The sequence below is a fragment of the Cibotium barometz genome, chromosome 1, assembly GCF_041138505.1.
Source record: "Cibotium barometz isolate CiBa-2024 chromosome 1, ASM4113850v1, whole genome shotgun sequence".
In the NCBI taxonomy this organism is placed as follows: Eukaryota; Viridiplantae; Streptophyta; class Polypodiopsida; order Cyatheales; family Cibotiaceae; genus Cibotium; species Cibotium barometz.
The window spans coordinates 20,029,178-20,043,742 of NC_141046.1; the positions used below are offsets into that span (position 1 = coordinate 20,029,178).

Here is a 14,565-nt window from a genome sequence, read left to right on the forward strand (position 1 = left end):
TGTTTGAGACTGGATCGAACTTGGTCTTCTTCGCTTAGTGTATTGTTGTACCAAGGACAACCTTGCAGATCTCTTCACCAAACCGCTCCCTCGAGCTTCTTTGGAGGTCTTACTTCAGTGTGCCGGCGTTGGTCCGTCCATCTAGCGCTAAAGAGGAGGTGTTGGAAATATTGCATATCCCTAGATGGACTCCCTACATGCTTGTATCTGCCCATTTATAAGGCCCTGCATTGCATTTTTTCTGCTATTTTTTGTCCAATTTTTTGGGAGCCTTTTATAGCCTTTTGTGCTAGTCGGCTTGTAGGACCTAACCGACCAGCTCTGGAGGCCCTATATAGTAGGTGCCTCAGTCCTCTTCATCATTTTCTCTCTTTTCAGCTCTGATTTGTACATACCAATGCTCACGGGTCTCCCTCGTGCTGTACCTTTAATCTTTTTTTTTTTGGGGACCAATATTAAATATATATATTATCTCAAAACTAAATATACAACTCAATCTTTATCACCAACCAAAATAGCAACCTGAGTTAAGACTACAAACTGCACACACCCACTACTTTCCACACTTCATTCAGCAGATTATCATTACATAGCAAATTCCATTTATCATACTCCAAAAGAAAGCTGGATTGCTTCCAAGAAATTTGGTACCCAATTGGATACAAGCTTCCATCATAGCCTCAGTGGTGCACTCTCTAGGGGCTTGCTTTTTCAAAATGTTCCCTTTTTTGGACCAAATCTTGATTGTAGGTCAGGTCCTCATTTGGTTTTCTATAAAGGCAACAAAAGTATCATCAATTTGCTTCTCTTTAAGGTACCATCTTCTAGTTTTGGGATCAAATCTGGGCAGCTTAGGCTTCAAACTCTCATCAATACTGACCTGCAACAAATGAATCATTTGTTAGGTTAACCCTAGTATGCTTGAAGGTTCCCCCAAAATGAATACAGAAATCAAGTGATGCCCATTTGCAATTTCTGCATTAGCCCATGCAGCATAACAAACTGCACGGTACTCCGCCTCGGTAGAGGAAAGCGCCACAGTAGGCTGCTTTTTACTGCTCCAAGAAATGGCTCCAGACCCAAGTGAAAAAACACAACCAGTGGTCGAACGCCGAGTATCTGGATCTCTAGCCCAGTCTGAGTCAGATCATCCAACAAGAGTGCGTCCTTGGCCATAAAAGATGCCAAAATCCAGAGTGCCTCGCAAGTACCGAAGAACTCTGAGAGCACACCGCCAATGCTGTTGACGGGGTTTGGATGAGAAGGAACTCAACAAGAGTGCGTCCTTGGCCATAAAAGATGCCAAAATCCAGAGTGCCACGCAAGTACCGAAGAACTCTGAGAGCACACCGCCAATGCTATTGACGGGGTTTGGATGAGAAGGAACTCAATAAACTGACTGCGAAGCATATGTCCATTCGGGAGTAGGTCAACCATACCAAATAACCGACGAGAACGTGATACTGTCCCTGATCAGTCCCTGGAGAAGCATCAAGTGAAGAAAGCTTCTCACCAATATCCATAGGAGAAGATACTAGTTTGCACCCAGTCATCTGAAATCTGTCGCAAGAATCTCCCGAGTGTACTTCTGCTGAGAGAAGAAAATGCCCTTCGAGGTCTGCCAAATCTCAAAGCCAATAAAATAATCCAAGAGGCCAAGATCCGTCATCTCAAACTCTGTCTCCAAAGCATCCATAACAGAATGGATCCGCACAGAATAAGAACCTGTAAAGATGAGGTCATCAACATAGACCACAATGATAACAATCAACCTCGAGGTCATCAACATAGACCACAATGATAACAATCAACCTCCTCTCAAGGAGGATATAAAGGTTTGAATCTGCATGAGAACGGCGTAGGCCGAGCTTCTGAAAGAACTCATCAATCCGCTGGTACCAAGCCCGCAGAGCTTGCTTTAGACCATATAAAGCCTTCTTCAGCCGGTACACATGATCTTGTTTGCCTGGAACAACAAATCCTGGCGGCTGATCAATATAAACCTCATGTGTAAGCTCTCCATTCAAGAAAGCCGACTTGACGTCAATCTGGAAAACGGGCCATCTATGATGTCCTGCAAGTGCAAGAATGGTATCTGGGCCGTCGGGGCGAAGGTCTCATCGAAGTCGACACCAGGGCACTGAGCATAACCCTTGGCAACCAACCTCGCCTTGTGCTTGTCCAAGTTGCTCTCAGCTCGGAACTTTGATTTGAAAATCCAACGCACACCAATCACCTTACGCTGCAGAGGCCGAGGCACCAAAATCCAAGTGCCATTCCGTTCGATAGCATCCAGCTCTGTTTGCATAGCATGACGCCAAGACTCGTGTGAAAGAGTCTCGTCTACAGAAGTGGGATCAGAAGGACCATTAATGATTGTAGACATAAGAGCATACTTAACAAACATGTTGCCCTCATGAATTTGTTTCCCTGTAACTCTGGAAGAACGCCGGAGAGAACCAGGTGGAGGAGCAGAAGGAAGCTCACGTAACCCAGAGTCACGAACTGTCTGATAATACCAACCAGGTACAGATCTGCTCAAACTCGCCGGAGGAGGAGCAGGGTCATCATCATCTGACTGAGAATCCTCCGCTGGAGGTGTAACAATAACAACGGGAGGAGGAGGAGGAGAAGGAGGAGGAAGAGGAGGAGGAGGAGGTGCCGGAAGAAGAAGCTCACCACCCCCCTCTGAAGATGTAGGAGTCTCGTCGAACACCACATCACGGCTCACAACTTTATCGGCTTAGGATCATAAAGACGATATGCCTTGGACACAGTGCTGTATCCGAGAAAAGTCATGCGCTGAGACTTCGAGTCCAACTTGGAGCGGTGCTCCTTAGGCACATGAACATACGCCGTACATCCAAATATCCGGAAATGAACAACGGAGGGCTTCTCACCATGGAAAGCCTCATATGGAGTTTTGTCGGGAAGAGCAGCAGTAGGAGACCTATTTTGAATGTAGACAGCAGTGGAAGCCGCCTCAACCCAGAAACGTCGAGGTAATGAAGAATGCTCAAGCATAGCATGGGCCATCTCCATAATGGTCCTGTTCTTCCTCTCGGCACTCCATTCTGTGATGGAGTATATGCTGTAGTAAGCTGTCTCCGAATGCCATGTGTCTTGCAATATTGCTGAAATTCTTGGGATATGAACTCACCCCCTCCATCGGTCCTGAGAGCCTTGACCGAGTGACTGGTCTCTTTTTCCACCTCAGCTTTCCAATCACATAAGTGATGAAAAGTCTCATCCTTGGTCTTCAGAAAGAAAACCCAAGTATATGTGATAAAATCATCCACCATCACGAGCATGTACAACGCCTTACTCAAAGACGCAGTACTCATAGGACCACATAAGTCTGCATAAATGAGAGCAAGTGATGTCGAAAATCTGTGTGTCGCCTCCTTCGGAAAGGCGGCTCGGTGTTGCTTCCCTTGTAAACAAGAGGAACAAGCAAAAGACGGAGCCTTGATGGTCGGTAATCCATCAACCAACCCATCCTTTGAAGCTCGCTGTAGAAGCTGATAGCTCAAACGGCCAAACCGAGCATGCCAAAGAGCAGAAGAAGCACCAGAAGAAAGCAGAGCGGTTAATTTGTAGAGGCTACTATCTTGGACTCCCTGAGCCAAGATGCTACCAGTCGCCTTATCACGAATGGTAATCTCATAACGAGAAAAGATCACCTCCGCACCCTGAGTAAGAGCACTCACTGACAAAAGGTTAAAAGCCAAATCTGGAATATACAGAACGTCAGAGAAGTACCTCTTGTCCTCGTCAAAACAGAAGATGGGGATAGTGCCATGACCATGCACTGGCACAGAAGAAGAATCACCCAGAGTGATCTCGCCTGATCTGGCAGTGAAGTCCTCGAACTAATCTCGATGGGGTGTCATATGAGCAGTAGCACCGCTATCAACAATCCAAGACCGTGACTGAGAAGTCACAAGAGCAAGTATACGCCGAGTACCTGCTAAGAGAAGAATTCCATCATCCTTCTTGGGTTGAGACACCGCCGTTGAGGAAGAGTTCTTTGCTGCTTCATCACACTTCTTCTTGTGACATTGGGGTGACTTGTGACCCTTCTTGCCACAATAATGACATTCAATGTCCTTATTCCTTGAAGATTTGTTGTCTTTATCCTTATCGGAATCCTTGGAGTTCTTGTCAGAACCCCCTTTACCTTTCTTTTGTTGAGTCTTCTCTTTATCTCGTGCTGCCAAAGCTCCATCAGGGCCACCAGAGGTGCCAGTCCGCTCCTCAAAGCGAGACTCTATCTGCATAATTGAGGGGAGAACTTCCTCCCAAGTAACTGGAACAGGACGAGGAGAAGAAACCAGAGATTGAAAGTATGCATCAAACCTCTCTGGAAGTTTGGAGAGCAACCGAATAGCCATATCCTCTGTGGAGATGTCCTTGCCACAAATAGCAAGCTCGTCCCGGAGATCTTTCATCTTCGAGATGAAAGCAGATAAAGATGGAAACGCAGAAACTGATAAGTTCATAAGCTGCTTTTCCAAATGCCAAAATCCGACCCGGAGACTTAATCTCAGAGAGATCTGCAAAAGCCTTCCAAACTTCATGTGCAGCATCTGCTGTACGCACATGAGAGAGAACAGCATCCTGACAGTTCAACATCAGGAAGGAGAAAACATGTCGATCATTCGACTGCCAAATATCAATCTGTGCCCGAGTCACACCACCGGAAGCAAGGGTGGGAGGGGTGGCATTGGCCGGTGTAACAAGCCAATCCCAGAGATCCACGCCACGCAAGGCCGATTTTACCTTCACCTTCCATAGGGTGCAGTTGGAACCATCCAACTTGGCAGACTCAGCAAACATACAAAGAGAAGTGGGAGCAGCCATCACAAAAGCTTGGGCTCAATCTCAAGAAATGCACAAACTCTGAAGAAAAAAGTGTCCTCCACAGGTACCAAGAGTGCCACCAAAGCCTGCAACACCACAAGCCCCCTCTGCAAAGGGAAAGGACCACTGGAGAGGAAAACGCAGAAGTGAACAAGTGCTGTCCTGTAGAAAACAGGCCGCCTGCAGTCCAATCTCCAAGTGGGCAATGAAACGCTGATCAACAAGAGCCAGACGGCTGAATCGGTGAAGCCAATCTGAAGAAAAAACGACCAACAGAGTGCTGTTCAGAAAACGCAGCAGCAAAAGCTATGGATCTAGAAGAAAAAACGCGGAGAAGTTGTTGAAAACAGGGCTGAATCTGGGGCAGCAGAAAGGTTGCTAAACCGGGAGCGATGATACCTTGAAAGAGTGCACAGAGCGGAAGCAGAGTGGCACTAGAATGTGCTGAACAGAGAGTGCAAGAGAGAGAGAGATATGGAGCAAACTATGCTGAATATACTGAACCAAAACAGTCCCAAGCAAGAGACAGTGTTAGTCTCATAAGTGAGGGAGCAAATATGTACAATACTGAATGAGAAATGAGAGGCCAGCACCCACTATTTATAGTGGGAAAGTGCTGGCCGACTGGAGCTCATAAACAGGCCGACTGGAGCTGTTGGACATGGCCGACTGGAAAAATGCTAGAATGGTTGGGAAAAATCCCAGAAAAATAGTAAAAAAGGGGTGGCCAGCCCACAAGCAAGGGCCATACAAAAGGGGACCAAATGGGCACCATAAAGGGCAGAAACTGGGGATGAAAGTACTAACACATAGGACATGGATTGAGCCAAAGATGCTTCCATCTAAATGGCCATGCGAGGTAACCACTACAAGTCTCTCTCTCTCTCTCTCTCTCTCTCTCTCTCCCCCCTTTTTGATATAGATTAGTTTTCTTGATTGTTAAATCATTACTTACAGACCCACAACTTATGTAGTTGGCCCTTGTACAGCCTGAAGCTTTTTCACTTTTTGGACTACACTTAGCCTTTTTTTTCTTCCAAATTAGACTGTTATATCTTGTACATGCAAGGGCATCATGCTCATTGTTGGCTGTTCCAAAGCATCAACATTGCTTCCTATCCTGAGTCTGCCCCGCATCTCTAGAGGTTTGACAGAAACTCAGTACGAAGAGCTTTGTGTGAATATATGCTCTTATGTGTGTGTGTGTGTGTGTGTGTGTGTGGAGTGCGTGTGTGAGAGCATATCTTGATACAAAGTCCTACACCCACTATTGGGCACTAATGACGTTAGTGGGGATGTCATAGTATCTAGTCCATACTATGCATAATGGAGTTGATAGTTATATAGTCTTGTGGGTTGACTACCATGAGTATATAACATGCGCGTACCTAAAAGGTGAATGTGGACATGTTCCTGGATTAATCTAGGTATATATTGCTTCCTATCCTGCAACTAGTCTTTGATTCTGAAATTCCTAAAAAATGGGCTCTATGCATTGTGTTTGGCTTCACATATTTGCAAAAGGGTGCACTCATGCACGTGTGTGTGTGTGTGTATGAGAGAGAGAGAGAGAGAGAGAGAGAAAGTTATATTAAATGTCTTCAAAAAAACCAGTGGGTCTATGAGACCAAAAGTGATGCAATAGTGAGAGCTAAAACTGCACAACTTTCAGTGGTCAGACTGGGTCAGTCACATGTGGGAAGCCAGTGCTGAGGTCATTAGTGCCCTCATATTGCGCAGCTCACATACAAAAGCAGTCTTCACGGGGCGCGAGGAAAGCTAACACCAATGTTGCTGCAACCACTCCCAAGCCAGGGCCAAAACTACATCTTGTGATCGCAGAGTATGTGCGTCTTATACAAAGCAAACGACGAGCTGCTAGAGATGCCACTGTGAAGCATGTGACCAGCACAGTTTTCGTCAAAGATGGTGGTGTTCCCAGTTCAGCACCTCAGCAAGAACCGTCTGTACAGGTGTAGCCTTGACATGTTGCTATGGACTCTACACATTGTGAAATCTGCTCATTCAATGAACAGTTCATTGTATGCGACGACGGTCCACAATGGGTTTCTGTCACAAAAATCTGGGCATTTGCACCCATCTGTTGGAAGAATGGTCTCTGGCTAATGGTGTGTTTTTCATGTTGAAGGTCCATCTTAAATTCTGGTCATGGAAAGCTGTGTTCCTGCACACACTTTTGCAGTGATGGTGGCAATGTGAGAATTCTTTTCTTACCACAATTGCAAGGTGCTTGAGTTTATATAGTTTCATCCCAGAAAGCTGCGCATCTATGCATGTTTGGTGTCTACCAACAGCATGTCTTTCATAAAAAAAGCTGTGCACCTTCACAGGTACTTTTACACGGATGGTTATGAAAAATCTGCTAGGTCTTCATGAGAAAGGCTTCATACGTTCTTTTACTCAGTTAATGGTACCTTCAATGTGCTTGTTTAAATGGCAAGTTACTGGTATTGTGTATAGATCTGGTCAATCAGAATCTTGTGTAATCATGAGTTCGACATGTGTAGCCTTCCACAGCGGCAGATTCCAGTAAGCCTTTACCTCTCCTAGAGGTGTTTCTTAGGAAAAGATTGCTTTTTAACACGGCATGATATTTCCCACCGTCCTTGTATTGATTTCCGATGCTTGAAAAAGCCGGGGTTTCATTATAACTAACACACGTTACTCCAGCTTTTTTGAAAAGGAAATTACATGTTCATAACTGTCATGGATAGTGAACCTCAAATTCAATCTCTTGTTGTAGTTGACTAAATTAAAAATACTTTGCCATTTATCATCAAATACATGTATAACAATATAGATCAGTACGATTGGATATATATCAAATTTGGGTGCTTTTTTTCTACCAGCAAGTGCAATAGTGGGTACTTGCATCTTAGAATTTCATATTCTTAGCATAACCACAAGTATTCTCTTTATGTGTACTAGCATCATGTAATGTTTACTCACCTTTGTGTTATTAATCATTATCCTCATCAACAAGAGTGGAGGCATGTTAGAAAAGTATCACCTGCAATACATTGTCACTAGTTTGGCCCCTCTAAGCATCTGTCAATAACACTGACACATTGGATTTTTTAATTAGTGAAATCACTCACAATACCAATAAGTTAGCATGACACAATGGCTTCTTAGGCATCCCTAATTATAGAGGGCATCTACTGCTAACGTTCCTCTTGCTTGGGTTGGCAGCTATCCTGAGTTGCATGTTTGCTCATATGAGTGCATAATGTAAGGACAAGTGTGAAAAAACCGCTCATGCATCCATCTAGCACTTCTCTTGGATGGTTTTCAAAAGTCAAAAGGTATCTAGTGTATGTGTTACATGTACGTGTGGTAGTGTGTCCATGATCTACAATTTTGTCTAGCTCTAATTGTTCTCATCACCAACTAATTGTGGAGGTTCTTCATAAACAAGAGAAGTAAAAAATTACTCTTCTAAATGCAGTAACAAACTGATATGAAAAGAATTATGAATTCTCCATAGTTATAGTCTATAGGCCAAGTCATTGATCTTATCACTTGGAAAGGATGCCAATTTGACAATAGGATTCTTTTCTACGCTTTTGAGCCTTCTTTTCTCTATTCTCAAAAGAAGGTCATTGGTTTCCTCTTTTTGTTTGCTTGCTTGACATATTTTTCTTGAGATTTTCTAATGGCTTCTTTTACTTATTCATGAATAGTCTGAAAGTCTTTTGTGAATGTATTAGTAGCTTCAATAGTATGTGAAAGACAAGTCATATGCGTAGGTAAGGTTTTAACATACACTATCTCAAATGGTGCCTTTTTAGTAGTTGAATAGGTAAATTGAAGAAAATGTAAATATTTATTTCATTGCTAGGCTATGATAAATATAAGCTCTAAGAAGATCTAAGCTTATGCTATTGGTTACTTCGGTTTGGCCATTAGATTGAGGGTAAAAAGAACTAGAGAAATCTAATTTTATTTATAAATTATTGAACAAGGTAGTTTAAAAATCACTATAAAATTTAGAATCTCTATTTGAAACAATAATCCTTCGTAAACCATGATAGACAAATAGATACTTTTAAAAATAGATGTGTTGCTTGTTTAGCAGTATGAGTGTCTTTTTACATGCAATGAAATGTGCTTGTTTACTAAATCTACCAACAATGGTCCATATTACATCATTGTGATTAGCTGTAAGAGAAAAACTTGTAATAAAATCCATAGAAATTTGCTTCTATGGTTCATTAGGAATGGGTAGTGGCATAATTGATTCTTGAGTTTTTTTCTTATAGCTTTTGATTTGCTCCATATCATATCATTTTGATTAGCTGTAAGAGGGAAAGCTGTAATAAAATCTATAGAAATTTTCTCCCATGGTTCATTATAAATGGGCACTGGCACAAGTAATTCTTGAGTTTTTTCCTTATAGCTTTTAATTTTTTGACAAACAATACACACAGCTATAAATTTGGCTACATCTCTTTTCATCATCTGATAAAAATCCTGAACTAAGTATGTCGTGTAGAAGATACTCTGTCCAGCATAAGAGGGTTAGTGTAACTCTTCCACAATAGATTGTCTAAAAGTTGTGTTATGTGTAATCTCTTTTGGGAAAAAACATATCCATCATGATAAGAATATTTTGAGTGTGGAATCCAACCATTATTTCTCATTTTGTCCAGATGTCCTACAAAGTCTAGGTCTTGGTCATAAGAGTCTCTCATAGAGTCAAAAGATGAGTTTTTCAATGCAGTAATATTTTGAATACTGGGCCTATGACTAAGTGCATTGGCAAACCACATTCTCTTTGCCAGGCTGGTAGAGGATAGTAGGCTATAAACTTTAGATAAAAGCAGCCCATTTAATGTGTTAATTTGATATGAGAGGTTAAGAAAGCACATCTCATTCTCTGCAATCATATGATAAATTTGGGACCCATTAGATAATGTTTTCAAATTTTCAATGCATGTATCACAATAGTCAATTCTTTATTATAAGTGCTATACTTAGCCTCTGAGAGTCTAAGTTTTCTGCTCTTAATAGCTATGGGATGCCCATCTTGCATTAAAATAGTTCCTATGCCTAATCCCATTAGATAATGTTTTCAAGTTTTTAATGCATGTACCACATCAACCAATTCCTTATTATTAGAACTACGATACTTAGCCTCTGGGGGTCTAAGTTTTCTACTCTCAACAAAAAACTATGGGATGCCCATCTTGCATCTTGCATTGAAACAGCTCCTATGGCTGAACCACTAGCGTCAGTAACAACCATAAACAAAGGTCTAGCAAAATTTGAAAGTTGTAATACTGGTACATTGGTGAGTGCTTCTTTTAAAGCATTGAAAGATTTTTCTTGTTTCCACATCCATTCATACTTGTTCACTTTCTTAAGAAGAAAAGTTAAATGGTGAGCAAGATATGCAAAAATTTCACAAACCTTCTATAGTAACTACATAAACCAAGAAATGATCAAAGCTCATGAATTTCTTTAGGTCCAGGCCAAGTTACTATGGTCTCAATCTTCTTAGGGTTCACCCGAATACCCTCTAGCCTAAGTATTCAATCTTTGTCTAAAAGAAGGAACTTTTTGGAAAATGGGATAAAGTTTATTTTCCTTCAAAAGATTAAATACCGTATTTAGATGTTTCTTATATTCGCTAATACCATCATTGAGTACAAGAATATCTTTAAAGAACACTACCACAAAGTTTTGATATTTAAGAAAGACGTGATTCATCATACGATTAAATGTGGATAGAGCATTAGTAAGATTGATAGGCATCACTAAAAACTCATAATGGCCTGGTTGAATTCTAAAAGTAGTTTTATACACATCTTTCTTACGCATCCTTACCTAATGATATCTTGATTTAAGGTCAATATTACTAGATTCTTTTGCTCCTCTAAATTTGTCCTACCAGGTCATCTACACGAGGAATAGGATATATATATTCTTGAGTTTGATTTTGTTAAGAGTCCTATATTTAATATATATTCGATATGTTCCATTTTTCTTTTTTACTACTAAGAGAACTGTGGCACCATAGGGTGAGCTACTAGGGCGGATCAGTTTACACTCTAATAAATCTTCTGTTTTGACGTTTAATTTCTGTTTGCTCTAGTTCGTTCACTCTATAGGGTACTCTGCAATAAGAAATGCTACCATGTATTATGTTAATCCTATGATCTTCGAGTCTAGAACTAGGTAGACCATATATTATGTCAATCTTGTGATCTTTAAGTCTAGAACTAGGTAGACTAGGGGGGTAAATCATCATGGAAGCAATCAGAGAACTAGGAAAGATCAAAGTTCTATGAAGGATACTTTGGAAGTTGTTTATGAGAGCAATGAGCTCATTCACATAGATTAAAAGTGTTTTCTATCTTTTCATCAATGATCTCTTAGCCTGGCGATGGTTAAGGAATGTAATACTCTTCGCTTTCTTGATTCCATTAAGCTACGAAATTTTTCCTTCCTGTATAAAACACAAAGTATGCATATGATAATCAATATGTGGGTTGTACTTGTGTCTTCAAGGCATACCAAGAATTACATCAATACCTTGTAGTGGTGCAGCTAAAAAAGTTCTTTCCTTTTCATAAGGTGATATTGTCAATTTTAGATTTCTTACTTTTTGGTGTAGTTATACTTTTGATTATTAAAGGTAGATTTGATTTTGTATTTGGATGGTGTGATTACTATATTAAGTGCATATGCATAGTACATTGGGTTTGTGAGAGTCTAAAAAATTATCATAGTCTAAGTTAACCTCTTGCTCGGGCACATAGTCACCATTTGTGTTGCTCACTTTGTCTATCATGTTGACTTTAGCTTGTGGTGTATGTCTCCTCTCTAGATAATTAGAAGCAATGTGGTCTTCCTGGTTGCACTTGAAGTATTTAATTTGCTGCTTTTTGTCATCTTTATTCATCTTGAAAGTGTTCTCTTCAATCTTGGTATTCGGATCATTGCTCTTCTTATTGTTGAACCGTTTGAAAGTATGTTTCAAACCTTGATACTTGTTAAAATATTTAGAAGTAGGAACATACTTTTGAAATTTAGAGGATCGAGGATTTTGGGTAGTCCTAGTTTCCTTTGGTACACTATTCTTCCTTTCACAATTAAGAGCTAGGGAAATAGTAGAGCTCAAAGAATGAGGATGAAACATATTTGCTTCAGCTCTAATATGAGGTCTCAATCCAGCTATAATTTTTTTTAAATCTTTCTCATGCAATTTCTCTATGGCTTTAAGTTGAAGAAGAGTTCTCCAAAACTTATCTACATACATCTGTAGAGTCTCCTTCTCTAGCTATCGAATGGTATCCCATTATTATCGACTTCTAGCTTTATATTGCGGTGGCAAGAAATTTTTCTTTATTACCTTGAAACTCTTTCTAAGTACGGGGTTTGTGACATCCCGTCTTAATAGCATTCCACCACCATGCAGCACTATCAACTACAGTGCACTCTCTCTTTAGAAAAAAAAATTCCCCAAAAAAATAATCATGAAGTTGACTTAACCATGAGCGTACTACCTTATCATCTTTTTACCATCATAATTTTGAAATGAGAAGACTTTGTGTGACTAATTTTCTTCTCCTTTCTAGACTCATGAGCTTTAAGGTTTGCTTCCATAGTTTTTTGAATATATTCTCCTTCATAATCTAAAGTTTCTTTGCTATTAGCTCCTCTACATCTCTTCTTGCGGGATAGTCTTATCTTCTAACTCCATAGTTTTTGAATATATTCTCCTTCAGAATCTAAGGTTTCTTTGCTATTGTCTCCTCTACATCTCTTCTTGCAGGATAGTCTATCTTCTAACTCCATTCTCAACTCCTTTTCAACCAAGATTTGACGTTGAGGTGCTTGAATTTTCTCTTAAATAGTTGGGGGTTGAGGATTCATGTGGTGAAGGTTTATGTAGATCTATAAATAAGGAGTACAAATTTTATTTACAGATAGACGAAAAGAAAATGTTGACAAACAAGATAATAATAATTATCACTTCGCCCACGATTTATATAAAGTCAAAAACTTGTTCAATTGTGTGGCAGCAGAAATAATCCCTAAGCATCAAGAATCCATCAAGTAGTATCAGAAGCTTAGGTACCATGCATCCTGAAGTCAAAGGCAGTAGGGCTATTCTCAGTGATAATTCCCGTTAGCCCAAATGCAAATGTGTAAACCTTTGAGGATAGAGAAACTTTTGGGGTTGAGAAGCTTTTAAGGGTTAAAAAGCCTTCATAGGCCTTGAAAGATTTTTGTTGTTTTTTTTAAAAAAACTTTTAGCTTAGAAGCTTTCGAGCTTAAAGCTCAAAACATGGAAACTGTCAACGCTTGGATCTTTTTTTCGTCATCGACTGGAAATAATACTAAATCTATCCAGCTTGAATTCACCATTGGTGAAGCTCTTTTGAGGGTTTAGACTATTGCACAAGCTTGTCTTCATAAACACAATAGCTAATTTAATAATTTAAGCATTAAACTTTTTCTAGCGTTGATTTTGCTTTGTAATGCACCATTGGCAAGCACTCCTCCATGCAATAATCCAAGCATAAAATGAGCTTTTGTTTAAGCTTAAGTAAAGCTACAATTTGGTTTAAGTAAAGCTACAATTTTGTTTAAGTAAAGCACTCCTCCATGCAATAATCCAAGCATAAAATGAGCTTTTGTTTAAGCTTAAGTAAAGCTACAATTTTGTTTCCACAATTCACTATGGTTAATTGGCTTAAATAAAAGATTTGGATTTTTCTTGGAGCAGCGTGTTCACACAGTGTATAAAACTAGAAAGCCACTATCGCATACACTAATAAAATAGAAATGACCACACAAGTGCGGGCATTATGTATAATCATTTGGCTCAAGGCCAACCAAAAATAATAGAGTTCACATATGAAAAATACTCGCCCACCAACAAAAATCCTTTCGACACCTCAATCGTCGTCGGTGACACTCATACAGTGTGACACCTTAGTCGGTACCCTCGCACTACTCATATCCCATGCGGCACCACAATTGCATGATAACCTTGCACACGCAGAATGCTTAGGACTCTTTGCCAAGAAGATTGCTTATTGGTTTTTTCTGAGTAAAGTGTAGAAGGGATTGATCTTATGATATTAAGATCTTGAAGAAGACATTGAAATAATATGTCTTCATGAGATGCAATGGATGTAGCAACATACGAGTGATAGACTCGGCCTTTGTGGAAGATAGAGCTATTGAGTTTTGCCAAGAAATTGTGCCACCTCATAGTGTGTAGACATAACGTGTAGACATAACTTGCACTATAGACATAAGATAACCCAAAAAAAAAAACATAATGGGACCATCCGACTAGGAGTGGTTGAATGTTGAATGTTGAATGAGGTGATTCCGATGTTGAATGTTGGAGCATCCATTGCTTGATGCCATTGAGTTGCAGTCGGCGGGCCAGAAAGAGCCTCCTCCACAGAGAGACTACGCCCTCATCCATGAGGGCATGCAGTTCAAATTCCAAGGGTCACTTGATTAGGCGTAGACATCTTGGAGAGAGCGAGTCTTCTTGGTAAAAGTAGATCCATATACTAGATAATGCCTCCACTTTATCAAAGCAAATTGGCCTTCTCTTCTAAAATAGCAATGCTTTAATAGCATAGTCATTGGCATCCATTTTTCAACCCCACAAAAGTTTTACTTGGATCAACAATTTGGAGCACATTTTGT

The 14,565-nt window shown here is 40.3% G+C and overlaps 1 protein-coding gene across 1 annotated transcript in view; it reads left to right on the forward strand.

Moving 5' to 3' along the window:
• LOC147641703 (uncharacterized) overlaps positions 1-7,582 on the forward strand; it is a 46,243-nt gene extending 38,661 nt beyond the window's left edge. The window contains exon 3 of the mRNA XM_086814229.1: positions 6,536-7,582. Coding sequence (XP_086670355.1) covers positions 6,536-6,842 — 307 coding nt within the window. The 3' untranslated portion in view covers positions 6,843-7,582. The remainder of the gene's footprint in view (positions 1-6,535) is intronic.
• Positions 7,583-14,565: the final 6,983 nt, after the last annotated feature.